The sequence below is a fragment of the Dama dama genome, chromosome 5 (assembly GCF_033118175.1).
Source record: "Dama dama isolate Ldn47 chromosome 5, ASM3311817v1, whole genome shotgun sequence".
Lineage (NCBI taxonomy): Eukaryota > Metazoa > Chordata > Mammalia > Artiodactyla > Cervidae > Dama > Dama dama.
Genome location: NC_083685.1, coordinates 4,310,789 through 4,332,722, shown reverse-complemented (window position 1 = coordinate 4,332,722; position 21,934 = coordinate 4,310,789). Strand labels below are relative to the sequence as shown.

Here is a 21,934-nt window from a genome sequence, read left to right as displayed (position 1 = left end):
TATTTTTTCCCTAAACCACACACATGATAGAAATGTATGCTGGAAAACATCTCTGTTAGAAAGACTTTCCCACTGAGGTGGTCATGTCTGTGTCATTTCTTCTTTAGTCTTAAATGTGAATAACTAGGTGTTTTGAATCTTGTGGGTGTACACCCGTCCTCTTCAGGTCCCGTGCCCATCTGTGTGCTGTCTGGAGCGAGTGTGTGTAGTCCGTTCACCTGACCTGTGTTTAAGGACTTTGCGTTACTGCTCAGAGCTCTGAAGGGTTTCTCCTTCCCTTGAAGGTTCCTTTCCTTGAACTGCATGGAGAGAGCACAGAGTATGTGGGCCGTGCTGAGGACGCCGTCATCGCCCTTTCTAATTACAGACTTCACATCAAGTTCAAGGAGTCTCTTGTTAACGTAAGTGCCGTCAGCTGTTCTTCCACTAGAGTAGGTGGAGAAAGGAAGGAAAAAACCTTCCGTTTCTTACATTGGAGTGTTATATAGAGTTTAGCATGAAAACGTTGTGTACTCTGCTTTTTTCTCAATTTAAGCACTGGGGACACTACATTAGCAAGCAGCTCTTAATGCTTGATGTAAAATGATACATGTAGTTGTCAACTGAGGTGTCCATTGTTTAGTAACACTGCATGATTTGCAGTTGGTAATGCTGTATCATTAAGATTTGTAATGGTGCAGAAACTGTGTAGGCTTTTATTCCTCAATTTTTAGCAGTTACCGACTGCATCAGTTGAAAGAATTTCCTAGACCTTAATGTCAAATGGTAACAGTTTTGTCAAGAAAGCACAGTGGTAATAGCAAACACCCTTTTCCAACAACACAGGGAGATGACTTTACTCATGGACATCACCAGAGGGTCAATACCAAAATTGGATTGATTATATTCTTTGTAGCCGAAGATGAAGAAGCTCTGTACAGTCAACAAAAACAAGACTTGGAGCTGACTGTGGCTCAAATCATGAGCTCCTTACTGCAAAATTCAGTCTTAAACTGAAAAAAGTAGGGAAAACCACTAGGCCATTCAGGTATGCGTTAAGTCACTTAAGTCATGTCCAACTCTGAGCGACCCTGTGGTCTGTAGCCCACCAGGCTCCTCTGTCGAGGGGATTCTCCAGGCATGACTACTAGAGTGGGTTGCCATTTCCTTCTTCAGGGCATCTTCCCAACCCAGGGGTCGAATCTGCATCTTTTACTTCTCCTGCATTGGCAGGCAGGTTCTTTACCACTAGCACCACCTCCTAAATCAAATCCCTTATGATTGTGCAGTCGAGGTGACGAATATCTATAGACAGAGGTTTATAACATTGTACAGGAGACAGTGACCAAAACCACCCCAAAGAAAAAGAAATGCAAGGAGGAAAAGTGGTTGTCTGAAGAAGCTTTACAAATAGCTGAGGAAAGAAGAGAAGCAAAAAGCAAAGGAGAAAGGGAAAGATTTACCTAACTGAATGAAGAATTCCAGAGAATAGCAAGGAGACACGAGACCTTCTCAAATGCACAATACAAAGAAGTAGAGGAAAACAACAGAATGGAAAAGACTAGCGATCTCTTCAAGAAAACTGGAGATATCAAGGGAACATTTCATGCAAAGATGCACAGGCTAAAGGACAGAAATGGTAAGAACCTAACAGAAACAGAAGAGATTAAGAAGATGTGGCAAGAATACACAAAAGAACTATACAAAAAAGTTCTTAATCACCCAGATAACCACAGTGGTGTGGTCACATCACCTAGAGCCAGACAACCTGGAATATGAAGTTAAGTGGGCCTTAGGAAGCATCACTATGAACAAAGCTAGTGGAGGTGATGGAATTCCAGCTGAGTTGTTTAAAATCCTAAAAGATGATGCAGTTAAAGTGCTGTACTCAGTATGTCAGCAAATTTGGAAAACTCAGCAATGGCCACAGGACTGGAAAAGCTCAATTTTCATTCCAGTCCCAAAGAAGGGCAATGCCAAAGAATGTCCAAGCTATAGTACAGTTGTGCTCATTTTGTATGCTGGTAAGGTTATGCTCAAAGTCTTTCAAGCTAGGCTTCAGTACATGAACCGAGAACTTCCAGATAAACAAGTTGGGTTTAGAAAAGGCAGAGGACCAGAGATCAAATTGTCAACATTTGTTGAATCATAGAGAAAGCAGGGCTTCCCTGCTGGCTCAGACGGTAAAGAGTCCTCCTGCAATGTGGGAGACCTGGGTTCAATCCCTGGATTGGGAAGATAGCCTGAAGATGGCATGGCAACCCACTCCAGTATTCTTGCCTGGGGAATCCCCACGGACAGAGGAACCTGGTGGGCTACAGTCCGTGGAGTTGCAAAGAGTTGGACATGCCTGGGCAACTAAGCACATAGAGAAAACAAGGGAATTCTAGAAAAAACATCTGCTTCATTGAGTATGCTAAAGCCTTTGACTGTGTGGATCACAACAAACTGGAAAAGTCTTAGAGATGTGAATACCAGACTACCATAACCTGTCTCCTGAGAAACCTGTATATGGGTTAAGGAACAACAGTTAGAACCCTACATGGAACAGCTTATAGGTTCAAAATTGGGACAGGAGTATGGTAAGTCTGTATATTGTCACCCTGTTCATTTAACTTGTATGCAGAGTAATCATGCGAAATGCTAAGGTGGGTGAATCACAAGCTGAAGTCAAGATTGCACAGTCTCAGAAATGCAGATGATACTACTCTAATGGCAGAAAGCAAAGAGGAACTAAAGAGCCTCTTGATGAGGGTGGAAAAGCTGGTTTAAAACTCAACACTCAATAAGATCATGGCATCAGGTCCCATCATTTCATAGCAAACAGAAGGGGAAAAAGTGGAAACAGTGACAGATTTTATTTTCGTCCTAAAATCACTGTGGATGGTGACTGCAGCCATGAAATTAAAAGACACTTGTCCTTGGAAGGAAATGTATGACAAACCTAAGTAGCGTACTAAAAAGTGGAAACATCACTTTTCCAACAAAGGTCTGTATAGTGAAAGCTATGGTTTTTCCAGTAGTCACGTATGGATGTGAGAGCAGGACCATAAAGAAGGCTGAGCACTGAAGAGTTGATGCTTTCGAATTGTGGTGGTGGAGAAGATTCTTGATAGTCTCTTGGACTGCAAGGAGATCAAAACAGTCCATCCTAAAGGAAGTCAACCCTGAATATTCATTGGAAGGACTGATGCTGAAGTACTTTCGCCATCTGATGGCAAAGAGCTGACTCGTTGAAAAAGACCCTGATGCTGGGAAAGATTGAAAGCAAAAGGACAAGAGGGCGGTAGAGCATGAGATGGTTAGATAGTATCACCTACCCCATGAACATGAATTTGAGTGAACTCCAGGAGATAGTGTAGGACAGGAAAGCCTGGCTTGCTGTAGGGGGGACGCAAAGAGCTGGACCTAACTTAGGGACTGAACAGCAACGTCAAACGATGAGATGTACTTTGAGTTCAGTGCAGGCTTCTGTTACAGGATGAAGTGACTCTTATGGCTTCTTAGTGGTAAAAGTATAGATGTTAAATAAAATGTTTATTTGCATAATGTACTGTGTATTGCTGAAGAGAGGGAAAGCTCTCAACTTTTGAGTGCATTTACCCTTTTCAATTAAAAGGGTATTCTCAGTGAACTGGGTCTTCTAGCACTATTGCCATCCTTAATATTTTTCAGTAAACTTGTCTTTCAGCACAAAAATGCCAAAGTTCATGTATTTTAACCAAATGGATGCCTTCTTTTTTCCTCACTGAACAGTGTTTTGGCTCTTTGTGCTTTGGGTCTACCACAGAGGAGTGTCCTGTGACATCTTACAAAAGCTCAGGACTGTCCCTTCATTCAGATAGTGTGTTTGGGAGCTCATTTTGGGATTCTTAGAAAGTTGTTTTACTCAGTCATCCAAAAGTTAACCAATTCCTTCATCATATTTTTTCCTTGTCAAGACTCAAATGGCTGACATTTTCTTTGTGGTTGGCATTTATAATTTTAGTATTTATTAGTACTCTGTGCAGTTAGGCATTTACATCTAGGAATCACTGTGGCCTAAATTCTTCTTGCTTGTAGATTTGGGCTATGATCACAGCTCTTGTCTTAGTTTTCTGTCTGTCAGCTAAAAATACACACTGGATTCATCAAGGCAAGAGACATGTTGCGCTTTCATATAATGTGCCGCTGTTCAGAAGGGTCCGTTTGGAATTGAGTGGCCCTGATAAGAGGTGACAGGATGGAATCTCCTATAACATCCCAGCAGCCAGATCCTACTAGCTACTGTGGAAATAATGACAGCAATATTTAGTAGAATTACCCAATTTAATTTTGTGTTTAAATGTCTAGAATTGGTGAAAATTAAATTACATGTGGAGATAATGTAGTTTCGTATCATTGCATTTTTTCCTGCAGTCCTGTCTCTCAGCTTTTTGGTTTATGGCCAAGTATTTCAGAGACTATTTTTAGATCTATTGGGGTAAAGGATCTGTTGGAGAGAGCACGTGGATTGGATCATGTCATTCACCAACCTAAAAGCCTTCAGTTTTTCTTGATTACTTCTAAAGTGAAATTACTTAACGTGGTGTCACCCTGAGTGATGTGATCCTTGGTCCTTTATGGCTTTTCTGTTTCCCTCTCTTTCCCCTTCTCCCCTTTGTATTAGTGAAACCACCCTCTTTGGACTCTCAGACATACCTTACACCTCTGAGTTCTCTCTTCTCCTACCCAAGGAACTTTTCTTCATCTGTCAAAACCCAATTCAGGTGATAATATTCTTCTGTGAAGCCTTTCTCAGTCCCAGTTCCCTCCCTGACAGTTTATTACCCTCTCTTCTGGCTTTTTCTGTGTCTTGAACACACTTTAACAACTTTTACCAGATATGTTGTAATTTTTTGTTTGTTCATCTTTGTATCTTTAGAATCCAATGTGTTTACTTGTGCCATTGTATTCAGTAAATATTAAGTGAATTGAAGTTAATAATGGGTTTGAAATAGATATTAGACCATTTAAAAATCTTCTCTGGGTTTAAAGCTCCTTTTATTTATTTATTTATTTATTTATTTATTATTAGTTGGAGGCTAATTACTTCACAACATTTCAGTGGGTTTTGTCATACATTGATATGAATCAGCCATAGATTTACACGTATTCCCCATCCCGATCCCCCCTCCCACCTCCCTCTTTTAAATCATACTTCTGTGTAAATAAGCCTGCATCATCTTTTTCTCTAACAGTAGCTGTATGATAGATTGTTTACTGGAATTGTTGGTCCCCCAACTGTGATTGAGATACAGTGCTTAAGAAAATTTACCCTTGTTTTTAACTTGTGAACCCATTTCTTCACCAAAAAGTGTTTTCCATTTAGCATGATAACCCTCTAAGGCACAGAGTCTGCCTGTCTTTTTTTTTAAAAGCCCAAGATAATGGCTTTGCACTGAAAGATGGTTGTGCAAAAGTATTTTGTAGTTGCAGTGATTTTAAGTAATTCAGATTGGGAGAGACTAGGGCTTCTTTGTACAAATAAGTTAATCACATCACAGTGCTAGGCTCCTAAAACCTGTGGTTACTCCAGGAAACAATGGCTCCTCCTACTCTGGTCCTCCCTCAGCAGATGAGTATTTCAGTAAAATCTGTCATATTAAGAGACCCCTCCCCTAAAAGTTACTATATCTAAATCAAACATATATCAGCCATCAAAACCCAGATGTGTCAGTATGTATTGTGGCATGCTCCGATTTGCATCATTTTGTATGTTTTCAAATGAATGCATTTAACTCTTAAATGACTTATACCATCAAGCTTTAAATAGCTGTCTGATATATATTCTCTTAACCTCACAGCATATTGAATTATATCGTTATTGTAATGCACATACATTATATCAAATTTCCAGTTTCTAGGGTAAAGAACCTCTGTAGTATAGTTCAGTTGTAGCATTTAAGGTATGAATTGCTCCTATTCTGTGCTTTTCCCAAACTGTATTTTTACATATGTATAGGTATATTTCTTTGCTCAGCTAATTTACAAACAAGTAAGTGTTCAAGTGAAGATAATGAAATTTTAAAATGATTTTTGTTGTGTAATTCAATAGACAGCCTCTCAGTCTGCTGCTTCTGAAATCCCAGTAAGTAGCATGAGAATTGTAGGCGGTTGTTGCACCTGTGCTTGGAACAAACTGTTTTTGAGTGTCAGATGCTCACCTTGCAAGTCAGCAAAGTGTGTCCTCTCTGCATGAGTCTCTTTCCTCATATTAGAGAAAGTTCTAGTGGTTTTGTGTACATGAGGACAATTTGTGGAGTGGAGTAAAGCCCCATAGTCCCATGAGCAGATGGAATTGTGACCTTCAAAAAATGTAACCTGAATTTCAACCAGAAGTAAAGACAACGTTAGTATTTAAAAGGATGTTAAAACTCCCATTTCTAGACTGGTCTGTTAATGCTTCTTAGGAACAAGCTGGAAGTATACCTGGAAACACCTTCCTTAGCATTTCCTACATTTTTTACATTGCCTAACTGTTGTACATTGAAAATCTTTGTTGCTCTCCAAGCATCAGAAGGTTATTGTTAACGATGCCCTTTGGCCTTAGCATTCATAAATCAGAGGAGGCTTCTGAAAACCCATGTTGGAAGAGTACGTTGTAAATACCAGAAGTGAGCCATAAAGAATTTGGGTCTTTAACCTGTGACCATTTTCTTCTGACTGGTTTTTAAATTGTTAGAACCCAGATAACCCACAGTGTGTTATATAGATTTTAGGTTAAGACTCATTACATTATTTTTACTCTGTTACTGCCATTTTTATTTGCCATGTGTATGCAAGGTTAGTACTTCCCCATTCAGTCTATATAAGGGCATTTATTATTAAAAAGTATACATTATCCCACTTTTAAATTGTGGTGCTTAGTAATTCACACATATTCAGACCCAGAATGAATTACGGTAAATACAGTAGGAAATAACATAAACATTCCCTCTGGAACGAGTACTGCAACTCTCTTATACTTATGCATGTCTATTAGGTTCTTAAACTGCCGCTGTCCTGCTCTTTTGGATTGATGCTCTCATGAGTTTTGGTGTATGTAATATAACTTTTGACCTTTAGAGGAATTGATTAACAGCACTGAAGTGTGTTTGATGTATTTTAAGCATGAATTTGGTGGGTTTTATAAGGAGAAAAGCACTGTAATGGGAGAGAGAATTGCCTGGCAAGTAGAAGGCAGAGAAGAAAGGAGCAAAATGAGGATGAGTTGTTGCAAAGCACTGAATCATTGGGTTAGGGAGGATATGATTGTGACTTCAGATTTCTTAGAATTGCCTCTGTAGAATGTTGGGTTACATTGTGTTTTCCTCTTAAGCTCCCTGGTGAAGAGGCTGTTTAATAGTGAAAGAAAAACTAAAGTAGTGCTCACACAAAAGGGAAGGGCGTCTTAGAGGAAGAACGGCACACCACGTATGTCGGAAGGACCCTGAGCTGGAAGGCAGTCATGGATTCTGGTCCTGACTCTGCCGCTCGCTTTGGTGGAGTGTCTTAACCTTCTTGAGCTATAAAATGGTCTGCCTCATGAACCTGTATTTCTTTGCTTTGGGGTATGTCTAGTGACAGAAATGGTAAGGACCCTCCTCATATGTGATGAAAGTTGAGAAACCTGAATCAGTGGACTTGCCTTTAAAGAAGTAGAGAAGCTTATTTTATATTTTGGTTGACTGTATGAAGAGGAAAAGCTAACTAGCCCTGCCTTTTTCAAAGAGAAGGCAATCTTGAGGGTGGGTACATTGAAGAGTAACATTAAGATGAAAGGGGAAGAAAAAAAGGAGCTGTTCATTTGATACAAAATCAAGTGTTTCTCTTTTATGTCCTTGTTCTTGCTGCATATTAAACTTCCTTGCATGTGATAATCTGCATGATTATTAAAATCTGTTTGCTGTTATCTATGACTTGAATATACATGGTGGTTTCTTGTGATTTGCTATAATCTATATACTAGCAACCAGTATTTTTATCCTTCTTTCTTAAGTTTGCAGTGTTAAAATACATGAAAAATTGTATATTGGAAGCATGTAGGTAGCAAATGTTTTGCATACTCTGAAGTGTTGCATCTTTGTGTTTTAGAAGTCTGAACATAGGCTCTTGGGCTCTAGTCCAAAATAGTAGGGATGTAAAACTTTTGTTCTTTGTGGCAAAATAGCACAGGCTGGTCCATCCCCTCCAGCATCTGTAATAATGTTAGTAGGTTTTCAGGTTTTCTAGCTATAAGGTAGGGTGTTGGAGGGGACATGGAGCACGTGATTGCTGTGAGAGCCTGTGGATCTGTAAAGCTCACTTGCGCTCCACCCCAGGCTCTGCCCATTCCCTGTGCCCGGGCCTCCCTAAGCTGGGACCACCGGAAAGCAAAGGCTGGTGGCATGTGGGAAGGTTAGAGGATTGTCCAAGGATGTTGGTAAGCAGGCGGAATTTTGGTTGGTAAAATTTTAGAAAATTGAAATTAGAACTCAGGCCTCTGAATTGCCAGCCTGGCACCTCTTTTTCTGTTTTTGTTTTTGGGGGGGTTTTGGGGGAGAATGGGGACTGTAGGTTTAAAAAAACAAAAAACCTAATATGAGTCTGTTACAGGATACCCAGAGGACCAGCCTGAGGAAAAATCAGTGTCCCCTTCTGATCTCTTAATCTCCTATTAACCCTTCACAGTTTATCCCTACTGATACATTGTTGTTTTTCCTTCTTAGATGTACAGGTCTTAAAAGAATCTTTAACTGCATCAGCTCCGGTTTCTCACAGCACCTTGGGGTAAAGGACTTAAAAACAGAGGGCCAGAGGTCCTTTTTCTTTCTCTGAACACAGACAGGAGTTCTTAGTCTTTCTCTTACTTCTGGTCCTATTATGAGGGAATTTTGTAGATAAATCTAGAAGGCTCTACTTCTGAGGTAGGACTCTCAGCCATTAGTTGAGTAACAGTAGTTTGTTTTCTTCTCTTTTTTAATTCCTACCCGAGTTTCTTTGTGTTTGTTCGACATGTCCATCATAAGGGCTTCTTTTCGATCTCCACGTCCTTGTTCTGAGAGTTCTCAGCTGACTCTGGCAACTGCATGGTGGGGCAGGGTTTGCCGGAAGCCTGTCCCTGAAAGGGGCTCAGCCAGCAGCAGGGCCACCCGCTGCAGGCAGTGCTCTCTTGTTTCTGTCTGTGCTGGAGGAGACTGCCGCCGCCTCCTCATGCAAAACACGAATTGCTGGAATGCTCCTTGCAGCCCCCAGAGCCACATTTTGATTGGGCTTGATACAGTGTAAAAAGATCCTTTTTCAACGAGTGAGAGTATCTGCTATAATTTTTACCAGGTTCTCTTAAAAGTTTTGGAAATTGGAAATTTTTGAGGTTAAGGGTTGAGTCAGGAAAAGTTGAGGGACAGGAGGATTCTGACGACAGCTTGAGGATTTATCACCCTCTTCAGATGCTTTCCCTCCTATCTGCCTCCCTTCTCTGATCCCCCTCCGCTGTTATACTGATCTTGTTTCAGTTTCAGATGACCAGATTGGCAGGGAGAGAACCATCCCAGCTTACTCATACCTTGAGCCCTACTTGGCAAGCAGGGCTCCTCAGCTTGTCTTTTGAAACACAGTAAACCTAGCCGATGAGGCCACTGTGAGAGCTGTTGCTCCTCTTTTGCTGAGCAGAGCGCCTGACCAGCAGCCCCGTCTACTGTCGGACCTCCAGTCTTTTCCACATTGCTCCTTTGCTGACACAAAGGCCCAGGCACCTTGGCATTTGGGATAGGAGACAAGTATAGTCCCACTAGTATCTTGATCTGCAGCTCTTTTTTGTCAACAGGACAGGATTAACTGTTCTGGTTCCCTTCAGCGTCTGTGTCACCACAAATCACAGCTAGCTCTAGCATCATAAAGTAGTACTTTGAGAGAGGAGATTGTAAGTTTGTTGCTGGAGAGATGACACATTTCCGTATTTCCTTGTTCTTCTAGATGTGCTGCCTCCTCTTCATTGGTTGTCCTTGTGCTGTGACATGACTTGAGGGCATTGATTAGAGACTGAGGAAGGGAAGCCTAAATCACCCACCAAATCACTTGAGTGCTGTTGATGCAGATGAATATGCAGTTCTGTGCTTCTTTCTCCTGTAGGGCTCTCTGATCACTCTTGCTGGACACATTGCAGAACTGCAGGGGCAATGCCTTTTTGACTAAGGGAACTTCATCTTTTTTTAATTGCAGATCCCATTGCAGCTTATAGAAAGTGTTGAATGCCGAGATATATTTCAGCTTCATTTGACTTGCAAAGACTGCAAAGTTATCAGGTATGTGACGTGTTTATGCTGTTGTTTAGTGTGGAAAATACTTTTTAAAGGGTAGATTCATGATTTGATAACAGAAACTGCTTTTGAGGGTCAGCCTAGTTAGGGACATTTTCTGAGTAGTTAGTCCCTAAAATATTTTATCTTCAGGCTACTTTGCTACTGGAAAGATACATTTTCTTTTTTATTTGGATATAACCGTAAATTTGCAAAATAAGTACAAACATAAAAATAGTAAAGAGCACTAGTACTGTTAACATTTTATCCCATTTGCGTTATTTTGTGTGTGTGTGAGAAATTCTTGTTCTGAACAATTAGAAAGTAATTTATGTAATCATGGCTCTTTGCCCCAAAATTTTCAAGTGTGCTTTCTTAAGAATAGGGGTATTTTCTTACATAACCACAGTATCATTATCAACTTCACAGTTTTACACTTGTAATACTTTTATCCAGTCTGCTACACATGTTCTAATTCTGTCAGTTGACCAAATAATGCCTTTTTATAGCATTGCCCCTACCTCATTCAGAACAAGATTCAGTCAAGGTCACATACTGTATTTAGTTGCCATGATTCTGTAGCTTTCTTTAATCTGGAATATTTTCCATCACCTTTCTTTATCTTTTTGACATTAGCACTTTGAAGAAAACAATCTTTTATTATAATAGAATGCTTCTTTTGTGTCCAGTGTTTCCTCAGGAATAAATTGAGGTTGTACATTCTCAGCTGGAATACTGTACACATGAGGTGGTGTCCTCTTCAGGATATTGTATTACAGCTAGAGGCAAACAGTGCCTGCCTGTTCCCTACCAGTGATGTTAGTTTTGATCATTCTTTGAAGGAGTCACCCACTTTGTGTGTAATTTCTGTATTTTCTCCATTGCAACTGATAGCAATCTGGGAGGCACTTTAAGACTCTACATTTGTCCTGCTGCTCGTCAAGGTTCTTCAGTGTTGGCTTTATCTGATCTAATCTTCATTATAATGGTTGAAAAGGGATGACTGAAATGAATTTTAAATGTAGTAGCTGTCCCAGTTTTCACTCCCCAAATTTTTGTTTTATTTTTATGACCTATTCTGGAGTGCCAGTAAACATTGTGTGTGGGCATGTTGATAAGTCACACTAGCTGGGATAAGAGAGAGGTTTAAGTGACCTCCTTGTTTGTTTTTTCAAATTTTTGTTGGGAGTATAGTTGATTCCTCCTTGGTTTTAAGGTAAATATTTAAGTTGCTTTTTAGCCATTCAGATTTGGCTTGCTTTTGATAGATACTGGTTATAACTTACTGTTTAAAAAGCTTGTGTATTAATTACTCAGTTTTAAATACTGCATTTGAAAAGATTATTTTTTTACACTGTTTTAATTATTTTAATCTCCTAGTTATATATATACACTAAAAATCGCACTTGATAATAGAACGGTTTTGGTCTCTACACGGTCACAGCTGAGAGTTTCAGGGTGATGTATCTTACTTTCAGTCTAAAGGTGCTGATTTTTTCTAATTGCTAAGTAGATTAATTTTGAAATTATTCCCTAATTGGCTAAAAGTAGTACTGTGAACTGCTTCTGAGTTTAGCATGACATGTCATAACAAAACAAAAAGAACTTTTCTAAACATATTTCTTGAGAGGGACAACCATAAAGCTTTGGTGGGAGAAGTGGAATGAAACCCCATTCCTGGAAGAGGGACTGGTATTTTACTTTAATAATTTCATTAATCAGTCTCAGAAGAGATTTTATTAAAGTTTTCCACATGTCTAGCTTTTTTCTTCTTGACATTTTCCATCATTGACTAAAATTTGTTGGATGTGTTTTTTCAAATTATAAATCATAAATATTAGACCACCTCTATACTAATGTTTTTTGACCGTAATTATCATTCACTGTGAGTAGGCACTCTTGAAATGGTGGTTTCCCTTAGGTTTCATTGTCAGCTGTCTTCTGATTACATTTGTACTTGTTTGGCTTTACAAAGGTGTCAGTTCTCAACCTTTGAGCAGTGTCAAGAGTGGCTTAAGAGACTGAACAATGCAATCCGACCACCTGCTAAAATAGAAGATCTCTTCTCGTTTGCATACCATGCTTGGTGCATGGAGGTCTACGCCAGTGAAAAAGAGCAACACGGAGACCTGTGCAGGCCAGGTAGGCCTTTCTAAATGTGCAAATGCTGGCTTTACTGAATTACTGCTTGAGACACCCTTAACATGAAATGAGACTCCTAAAATTGATGTATTTATTAATCAGTGTACTTTTCATCAAGCACCTAGCACGTGCTCAGCATTCTTCTAAGCTCATTAGAAGATGTCACTTCTTCCCCATGAAAATTAGAAAACACCAGTTTACTGAGCCTGACTAAAAATACTGAGGGTATGGGTGTTATGGAAACCCCCTGGAAGGGAGCCATGAGTGTTGTATACATGTTTGTGAAGACTTCAGGTTAGGAGTGGCATTTGAGTAGGCTTTGAAGATTGGAAAACTGTTATTGATAATAGAATGGGGAAAAGAATTTTAGAGCAAGTAGCACTAATAAAGGTAGAGGTGTGAGGTTAGGCCACAGAATAATGGATTTCTAAGTGACCTTTTGCTGTCTTTGAATTTTCAAGTCCTAGAGTACCTTTTGTAGGTAATCTAGGAGTCTGGGTTCCAGACTTCCTGACTCCTTATGAAATCTTTGTCTTCCTCACTATGTTTCTGTCTCAGAAATGGCTCTGACCAAGTTCATGTCATTTCTCTGTGTGTAATTTTCTATAAATTGTGTGTTGCCATAAATAGAAGTTTGCTGATCTATCACTGAATCTTAAAAGATATGTTCAGCTTGAAAGCAATGACTTGAATTGCTAAGCTGTGAAACAAGGTGCGCTTCCTTCTAATACAGTATACTTTAGAGATTTTTTAAGAGATTTTTTTTCCTTTAAACCTCAATCCTGAACCTTCAATCTTAACACTCCTGCTCTGGGTTGTTTTTAACATGGGAGGCTAATCTAAGCTTGTATCCTTTTGTTTCCTGGCTCATTTACTGGTTGAAGCTTTTGGTTCATATGTTTAATTAAATTAAAGCAAAACATAGGCATATTTTTAAAGGTGCTTTACTATATATACTTTTGACCCTCATGACCTTGTCAAACGGTCAGAGTAGCGTGGTGTTTCTGTTATGGTAGCCAAAGAAATGAAGACTCAGAGGCAAAGCCTATTGCAAAGTCCCACTCAATGAAACTATGAGTCATGCCTTGTAGGGCCACCCAAGACGGATGGATTATGGTGGAGAGTTGTGACAAAATGTGGTGTACTGGAGGAGGGAATGGCAAACCACTTTGGTATTCTTGCCTTGAGAACCCCATGAACAGTATGAAAAGGTAAAAAGATGTGATACTGAAAGATGAACTCCCCGGGTTGGTGGGTGCCTGATATGCTACTGGAGAAGAGTGAAGAAATAGTTCGAGAGAGAATGAAAAGGCTGAGCCGAAGTGAGAGCAGCGCCCGGTTGTGGATGTGACTGGTGATGGAGGTAAAGTCTCATGCTGTGAAGAACTGTGTTACACAGGAACCTGGAAGGTCAGGTCCATGAATCAAGATAAATTGGAAGTGGTCAAACAGGAGATGGCAATAGTGAACATCGACATTTCAGGATTCAGTGAACTAAAATGGACTGGAATGGGTGAATTTAATTCAGATGACCATTATATCTACTACTGTGGGCAAGAATCCCTTAGAAGAAGTGGAGCAATCCTCATAGTCAACAAAAAGAGTGAGATGCAGTAATGGGGTGCAATCTCAAAACGACAGAATGATCTCTGTCTGTTTGCAAGGCAAACCATTGAATGTCACAGTAATCCAAGTCTGTGCCCCAGTCACTAATGTCAAAGAAGCTGAAGGTGAATGGTTCTATGAAGACCTACAAGACCTTCTACAACTAACACCAAAAAGAGATGTTCTTTTCATCATAGGGGACTGAAATGCAAAAGTAGGAAGTCAAGAGCTACCTGGAGTAACAGGCTAGTTTGGCCTTGAAGTACAAAATGAAGCAGGTAAAAGGCTAACAGAGTTTTGGCAAGAGAATGCACTGGTCATAGCAAACACCCTCTTCTAACAACGCAAGAGACTATGCATGGACATCACCAGATGGTCAATACTGAAATCAGATTGATTTTATTCTTTGTAGACAAAGATGGAGAAGCTCTATACAGTCAGCAAAAACAATACCAGGAGCTGACTGTGGCTCAGATCATGAACTCCTTATTGCAAAATTCAGACTTAAATTGAAGAAAGTAGAGAAAACCACTGGACCGTTCAGGTATGACCTAAATCAGATTCCTTACGGTTATACAGTGGAAGTGACTAATAGATTCAGGGATTAGATGTGATAGACAGAATGCCTGAAGAACTATGGATGGAGGTTCCTAACATTGTATAGGAGGCCATGCAAAACCATCCTCAAGAAACAGAAATGCAAACAGGCAAAATGGTTGTCTGAGGAGGCCTTACAAATAGCTGAGAAAAGATGAGAAGCAAAAGGCAAAGAAGAAAAGGAAAGATATGTTCATCTGAATGCAGAGTTCCAAAGAATAGCAAGGAGAAAGATAAGAAAGCCTTCTTAAGTGATCAGTGCAAAGAAATAGGGGAAAACAATAGAATGGGAAAGATTAGAGATCTCTTCAAGAAAATTAGCGATACCAAGGAAACATTTCATGCCAAGATGGGCACAATAAAGGACAGAAACAGTATGGACCTAACAGAAGCAAAGGATATTAAGAAGAGGTGGCAAGAATACACAGAAGAACTATACAAAAAAGATCTTCATAACCCAGATGATCACAATGGTGTGATCAAGCACTTAGAGCCAGACATCCAGTCATGTGAGGTCAAGTGGGCCTTAGAAAGCATCACTACAAACAAAGCTAGTGGAGGTGATGGAATTCCAGCTGAGCTATTTCAAATCCTAAAAGATGATGCTGTGAAAGTGCTGCACTGAATATTCCAGCAAATTTGGAAAACTCAGCAGTGGCCACAGGACTGGAAAAGGTCAGTTTTCATTCCAATCCCAAAGAAAGGCAGTGCCAAAGAATGCTCAAACGACCGCACAATTGTACTCATCTCACATGCTAGCAAAGTAATGCTCAAAATTCTCCAAGCTAGACTTCAACAGTATGTGAACTGAGAATTTCCAGATGTTTAAGCTAGATTTAGAAAAGGCAGAGGAAGCAGAGATCAAATTGCCAACATCCATTGGATCATAGAAAAAGCAAGAGAATTCCGGAAAAACATCTTCATTGACTCCGATAAAGCCTTTGACTATGTGGATCACAGCAAACTGGAAAATTCTTCAAGAGATGGGAATACCAGACCACCATACCTGCCTCCTGAGAAATCTGTATGCAGGTCAACAAGCAGCAGTTAGAACCAGACATAGAACAACGAACTGGTTCAGAATTTGGAAAGGAGTACGACAAGGCTGTATATTGTCACCCTGCTTATTTAACTTATGGGCAGAGTACATCGTGCGAAACGCTGGCCTGGATGAAGCACAAGCTGGAATCAAGATCACCAGGAGAAATATCATAACCTTAGATATGCAGCTGACACCACTCTTATGGCAGAAAGCGAAGAAGAACTAGAGAGCCTCTTGATGAAAGTAAAAGAGGAGAGTGAAAAAGCTGGCTCAGCATTCAAAAAAACAAAGATCATGGCATCCAGTCCCATCACTTCATGGCAAATAGATGGAGAAACAATGACAGACTTTATTTTTGGGGGCTCCAAAATCACTGCAGATGGTGACTGCAGCCATGAAATTAAAAAAGATGCTTGTTCCTTGGAAGAAAAGCTGTGACCAACCTCAACAGCATGTTAAAAAGCGGAGACATTACTTTACTGACAAAGGTCCATATAGCCAAAGCTGTGGTCTTTCCATTAGTCATGTATGGATGTGAGAGTTGGACCATGAAGAAAGCTGAGCACTGCAGAATTGATGCTTTTGAACTGTGGTGTAGGAGAAGAGACTTGAGTTCCTTTGGACTGCAAGAGATCAAACCCGTCAGCCCTAAAGGAAATGAATCCTGCATACTCATTGGAAGGACTGAAGCTGAAGCTCCGATACTTCGGCCACCTGACGCGAAGAACTGACTCATTGGAGAGGACCCTGTTGCTGGAAAGATTGAAAAGGCTGGAGGAAAAGGGGACGACAGGGAATGAGATGGTTGGATGGCATCACTGACTCTATGGACTTGAGTTTGAGTAAGCTCCGGGAGTTGGTGATGGATAGGGAGGCCTGACGTGCCGCAGTCCATGGGGTCGCAAAGAGTCGGACATGACTGAGCAACTGAACTGAACTGCAGGGCATTGACAGAGTCAAAACTTGAAAGCAGTTCTTAGTTATTGGGAACCGATTGTATGATGTGCTGTGGGTATGAGGTGAAAAACAGGCACCTGCCCTTGCGGAGCCTCAGGGAAAGTCTTAGGAATCTGAGCGACCCACAGTGGTTCCCACAGGTCACCGACAACCAGCCTGGGAAGGTGATGAGAATGTGCCCAAGCTTTCTCTCACTTCACTCCTTTATCCATTCCACCTTTCTTTTTCCATCTTTATATGCCATTGGTTTTGTTTGTTTATGGGTCTTTTCAGGTGTTTTTTTTTTTTTTTTTTTAGTTTTTAAAGTGATTTTACATGCAATCAAATTTGTGAATTTTACATGTATATTTGCTAAGTTTTTAGCCATTACATCATTTTTTTAAATTGTTTTTATTTGGCCACACACACCACACGACATATGGGATCTTAATTCCCTGTGAAAGTTGCTCAGTCATGTCTGACTCTTTGCGACCCCATGGACTATACAGTCCATGGACTGAATTCTCCAGGCCAGAGTACTGGAGTAGGTAGCCTTTCTCTTCTCCAGGGGATCTTCCCAACCCAGGAATTGAACCCAGGTCTCCCTCATTGCTCTGACCAGGGATCAGATCTGTGCTTCCTGCAGTAGAAGCATGGAATTGTAACTACTGGACAACCAGAGAAGTCCCCATTACATCTTTTCCTTTTTTTTTTTAATGCGAATTTCTCAGACTTTACTTTTTGGCTGTGGTGAGTTTTCATGATCGTGCATGGGCTTTCTCTAGTTGTGGCGAGCAGGGACTGCTGTTCATTTCAGTGCATGGGCTTCTCATTGCAGTGGCTTCTTTAGTTGTGGAGTGTGGGCTTCAGTAGTTGTGGCCCATGGGCTCTAGAGCACAGACTCAGTAGTTGTGGTGCATGGGCTGAGTTGCTCCGTGGCATATGGGATCTTCGCAGACCAGGGAAGACTAGGGAATCTGTGGGCAAGGCGGATTCTTTTTTTTTTTAATATTTATTTGTTTTTGGCTGTACAGGGTGTTTGTTGCTGTGCAGTCTTCGCTCTAGTTGTGGCTAGTGGGGGCACTCTTTGCTGCAGTGTGCAGGCTTCTCATTGCCCCGGCTTCTCTTGTGGAGCATGGGCTTCAAGAATTGCAGCACCTGGTCTCAATAGTTGCGGCTCCCAGGTCCTGGAGCACAGGCTCATTAAATGTGGTGCTACGGGTTCAGTTGTTGCATGGCATGTGGCATCTTCTGGAATCAGGGATCGAACCTGCGTCTCCTGCATTGGCAGGCAGATTCTTTACCACTGAGTCACCAGGGAAGCCCCCCAGCATATCTTATGTATTAGATTGTTTAATCTCTACCATCTCCTTGGATAATGAAGTTATTGGGTGTACCTTGTTGTATTATGTTAAGAAGTTATTGTGTGTACCTTGTATTGTGTTATATAAGAACTTTGATTTGTTTAAGGCTCTTAATTACAAAAGGCATTCCTTAGTTTTGGGCTTTAGTGTTTAGTTAACAAGGCTTGAATTTCTCCTAACCTGTTTCTCTCACAACCACAGACTGCAAATTCCTCATCGTTAGGTGATTCCTTATTTCTTTGATAATTTAGTTTCTTTAGGATTTGAGTCAACTCTTAGAATATTCCTAAGATGTGCCAGATCAGAACTTAACTCCTGTTTATTAATTGTAGATGGCTTTGTCCTGAGCTGAGATGATTTTAGTTCCCAGACCTTTCTTTCCCTTGACGATACTTGGTATTCGTTGGCCGCCAGGACATCCACAGTTTCCTGTTTGTTTGTTTTTTTTCATGCTGTGGATGGAGGCATTTAGGGGGCAAAATACTCATTTAGGGACTAGAAAACCTGAATTCAAACCTGTATTCTACCATTTAATTTTTAAAACAACGCTGGGCAAGCCATCCGTCCTCTCTTCAGTTTCCTGTGTTCTTCAAAGTGTGGGACATTTTTCTTCCTGCCCAAGCTGATCTGTATATTCTGAAAGTTAGCACTGTTTCAGTTCAGTGAATGCTTGAGTGCCTCCTAAGTGTCATGCTTATGAAAACATTTTGGAAAGTATGAATATATAAAGTGATACCATTGTAACTGATTGGAACTTACTCTATGACTAAAGGTTGTGTTGTGTGTTTAATATGTATGTTCCACACTGAAGTCAACCTGCTACAAGTCATATGCAGTCTTAGTGTACTTCAGTGACTTGGTTTGAATATGTGTGCATATATATGCCTTTTTCCTTTAATATATTTGCACTGTGAAGGAAAACTCGCCCTTGAAAAACACTGTGGTGGCATTTTTAAAGCCAGTCAGCCTAGTTCTTCTGTCTCTACCCAGTATTGTTGAGTATTGGTGGTGGCTACAGCATTACTCACCAGTTAGGAGCAGACCAGACAGCCACATTCCTTTAAGTCATCTTTAGGTGAGACAGCACCTGAGGTATTTCAAAGTCATGGCCATTTTTTAACCTGCCCCAGCACATGAGATCACAGGCATAGACTCCGAAGGGTGGAAGTTAGTTTAGTCTTTTAGAAGTTATTAAAACCTTTTATGGACTCTTCTCTGCCTAACCTGTTAAGAGTAGAATGTGTCAGAGAGGAGGGAAATGGGAAAATTATATTACCTTGTATTCATGTAAATCTTAGTTTCTGACTGTATAACCCGTCATAGTTAGCCAGCCATCCTATGGCCGCATTGCTCTAAGTCTTAATCTGTTTTGGAGGAAGTCTCCATAATGCTGTTAGAGTTCACTGCAAAACTCTTGACTCTGCTGTTAGCCCCATTTCAAAGTCTAAATAAGAATGGACTCAAGCTGTATGCTCAACATCCTTCTCGTTTTAGCTGTTTTCTTGGTGGTAGTTTTGTATGTGAGCATTAATCTGGAGTCTGACAGATGACTGGGCAATTGAGTTGCTAGTTTAGTAGCATCAGACCAGCCTCTCTGACCTCTTCCCTGTGAATTGCCTGATAAGCACCTTTTGATTAACCACGAACAGCATGACTCTGGGCCATATACTGTTGTGCAGCTGCCTGTTTAGAGGAAGTAAAAGCCCTTGTCAGCAGAGTCTGCTTTCTGAGTTTGATCGCAGTCCAGTAATTGTACATTTAGACAACTGAACCGGGCCCTTTGTTCACAGAAGAGAAGGGTTCTTCTCTCCATATTTGAAAATCTGGAGGCTGTTTCTCACCTTCTCTGACTCTGGTACTGATCTTCCTCACATCCTGGGTATGGGCCTGGCCCTTCTGCCCCAGGCCTTTAGGTTGCATATAATTGTAGGTGTGAGTGAGTACTCAGGATCACCCCGGGAGCTAGACTTTTGGGGGGGAATTTTTGTAGACTGCTGGTTGATACTGAATTTATGGTAGAGGGACTTACTGCTTTAAAGAAAAGTTTATATTCTCATTAAAATAATTGCTGGACTGTATGTAGTATAAGAAACACAAAATGTTAAAGAGGTACAGATCCTCACTTGGGGATGGGGAAGGCCCATAGGAAGGGTTGAAATGGAAATAAAAACCACCAGATAAATTGGGGTTATTACAGCATATCTGATGTTGAGTTGGTGGAGATATGAGAATTCTAAGAGGGGAGTTCTCAAGGAAAACCCAGCAGTATTTGTGCTTGGCTTGCACTTTTCTGGCAGAAGAAGCACAAGCGAACTTCTAACAGTTTCGCAAAAGCCAGTTGATTTACTCTGTGTATGTAAGGTCTGCGGCTCAGTGTTTTTTCAAGCAATGGTTTTCAAACTGCAGGTTGTGATCCACCAGTGGGTCATGAAACCGAAGTTTTAAGAAATGAAGTATGAAATGAAACACTTAGGATAGAAAATAGCAATGAGTCACACACATAGTAAGGGTCAGTATTGTTTTATGAAACTCTTAAAACATACATTGTATTGAATTGTGGTGTAAAACATTCTTACTGTAGGTTGTAATGGTCAGATTCAAAGTTGATGAAGTCACTGCTTTAGAGAATACAAAGAGAATTAAAACTCATTCTTGGTTCTCAGGGAACTTGAAATAACAGATGTTTTTAAATGATGGCTACTCAGTATATGTTTGTTTGTAGCTCAGTTTCGTGCTGGGAATGGGAATTCTAAACCCATTCTTGGGCAGTGGTTCTATATAGAAAACTGCCTGAGGAGGAGGGAGGGGAGGGATGTGGAGATGGTTAATCTTAAATTTATAGGATTCTATTTAGGGTGTCTGGGTATCCATTAAGATAGAGGTACTAATGTAAATGACCACTAAGTAAATATCTTTTTACATTTTTCAGAGACTTGGAACTATATTCCAAGTTGGGAGAAATCTTGTCATTAATTAATGAACTTGGAAGTTGCTATAGTTTTACAGCTTTTGTATTGTGATTATAAGTGAAAAGACTCCCTGTCTAGAATTCTTGATGGTCACCATTGCCTACAGTTTGTAGACAGATGGCACTCCTAATTCAGATAGCTTTTTCCTGTTTGAAAGATTATACCACTTTTAAAACTTCGCCAGAATGGAATAGATTCAGTTGATTATTTCCTCTTGCATCTCTGAACCTCATCATTTTATAGCTCTCCTTCAGGAAACATACAATGCCTAGTTTAAGCTCAAGAAGAGCAGTTTAAATGGGAAGTAGTTTTATAGATTTGTCCTTCATTCAAGTAATTGCTGTTTCCCATTCTGAAGCTCTTCTCCCAGGAGAGCAAAGCTGTGATCACCAGTGCTGGCTGTTTTGTGCTTTTGTTACTGTAGTTTCTCCCAGCCCCAACAGTGTTTATTTTACAGCCTATAAGGCTATATGTTAGAGGTATTGCCGAATGGTTTGTTTTGTTGTTGTTTGTTCTTTATAAAATTACTGTTCTAGGACTCTGTTCTCACGGAAGGAAATATTTCAGATTTAATGACTTTTATATTTGGTTCATTTCTGCCTCTCTAGCTCGCTGTCTTAAGGAAGAAGGAGCCAAATCCACGAGGGCAAATGTAGGCAGGTTATACTTGTTTGGGTGGATGTTCTTACAAATGCTCGGCGTTCTAGTTAGTAGTGTGGTATTTCTTGAGATTCCTGGATACAGGCAGTTAAAGTCCTGTGATCTTTTATTTATTTATTGGCCGTGCTGGGTTTTTGTTGCTGCTCGGCTTTTCGTGGGGGCTATTCTCTAGCTGTGGTGCACGGGCTTTTCATTGCGGTGGCCTCTCTCGTTGCAGAGCATGGGCTGTAGAAGTGCAGGCTTCAGTAGTTGGCAGCTTGTGGGTTCAGTAGTTGCGACTCCCGGGCTCTGGAGCACAGCCTCTGTAGTTGTGGCACAGAGGCCTGGCTGTTCCGACCAAGGCATGTGGGATCTTCCTGGACC

The 21,934-nt window shown here is 40.5% G+C and overlaps 1 protein-coding gene across 8 annotated transcripts in view; it reads left to right on the top strand.

Annotated features, from left to right (window-relative positions):
- Positions 1 to 21,934, top strand: part of MTMR3 (myotubularin related protein 3) — a 126,495-nt gene that overhangs the window by 76,666 nt on the left and 27,895 nt on the right. For 5 of the 8 annotated variants that reach the window (XM_061141565.1, XM_061141562.1, XM_061141564.1 and 2 more), the window contains 3 exons: positions 285 to 401; positions 10,180 to 10,262; positions 12,232 to 12,398. In XM_061141565.1, coding sequence (XP_060997548.1) covers positions 285 to 401; positions 10,180 to 10,262; positions 12,232 to 12,398 — 367 coding nt within the window. Of the gene's footprint in view, positions 1 to 284; positions 402 to 7,422; positions 7,572 to 8,380; positions 8,402 to 10,179; positions 10,263 to 12,231; positions 12,399 to 21,934 lie in introns of those variants that run through there. The other 3 variants (XM_061141567.1, XM_061141566.1, XM_061141569.1) reach the window with 3 other exon arrangements.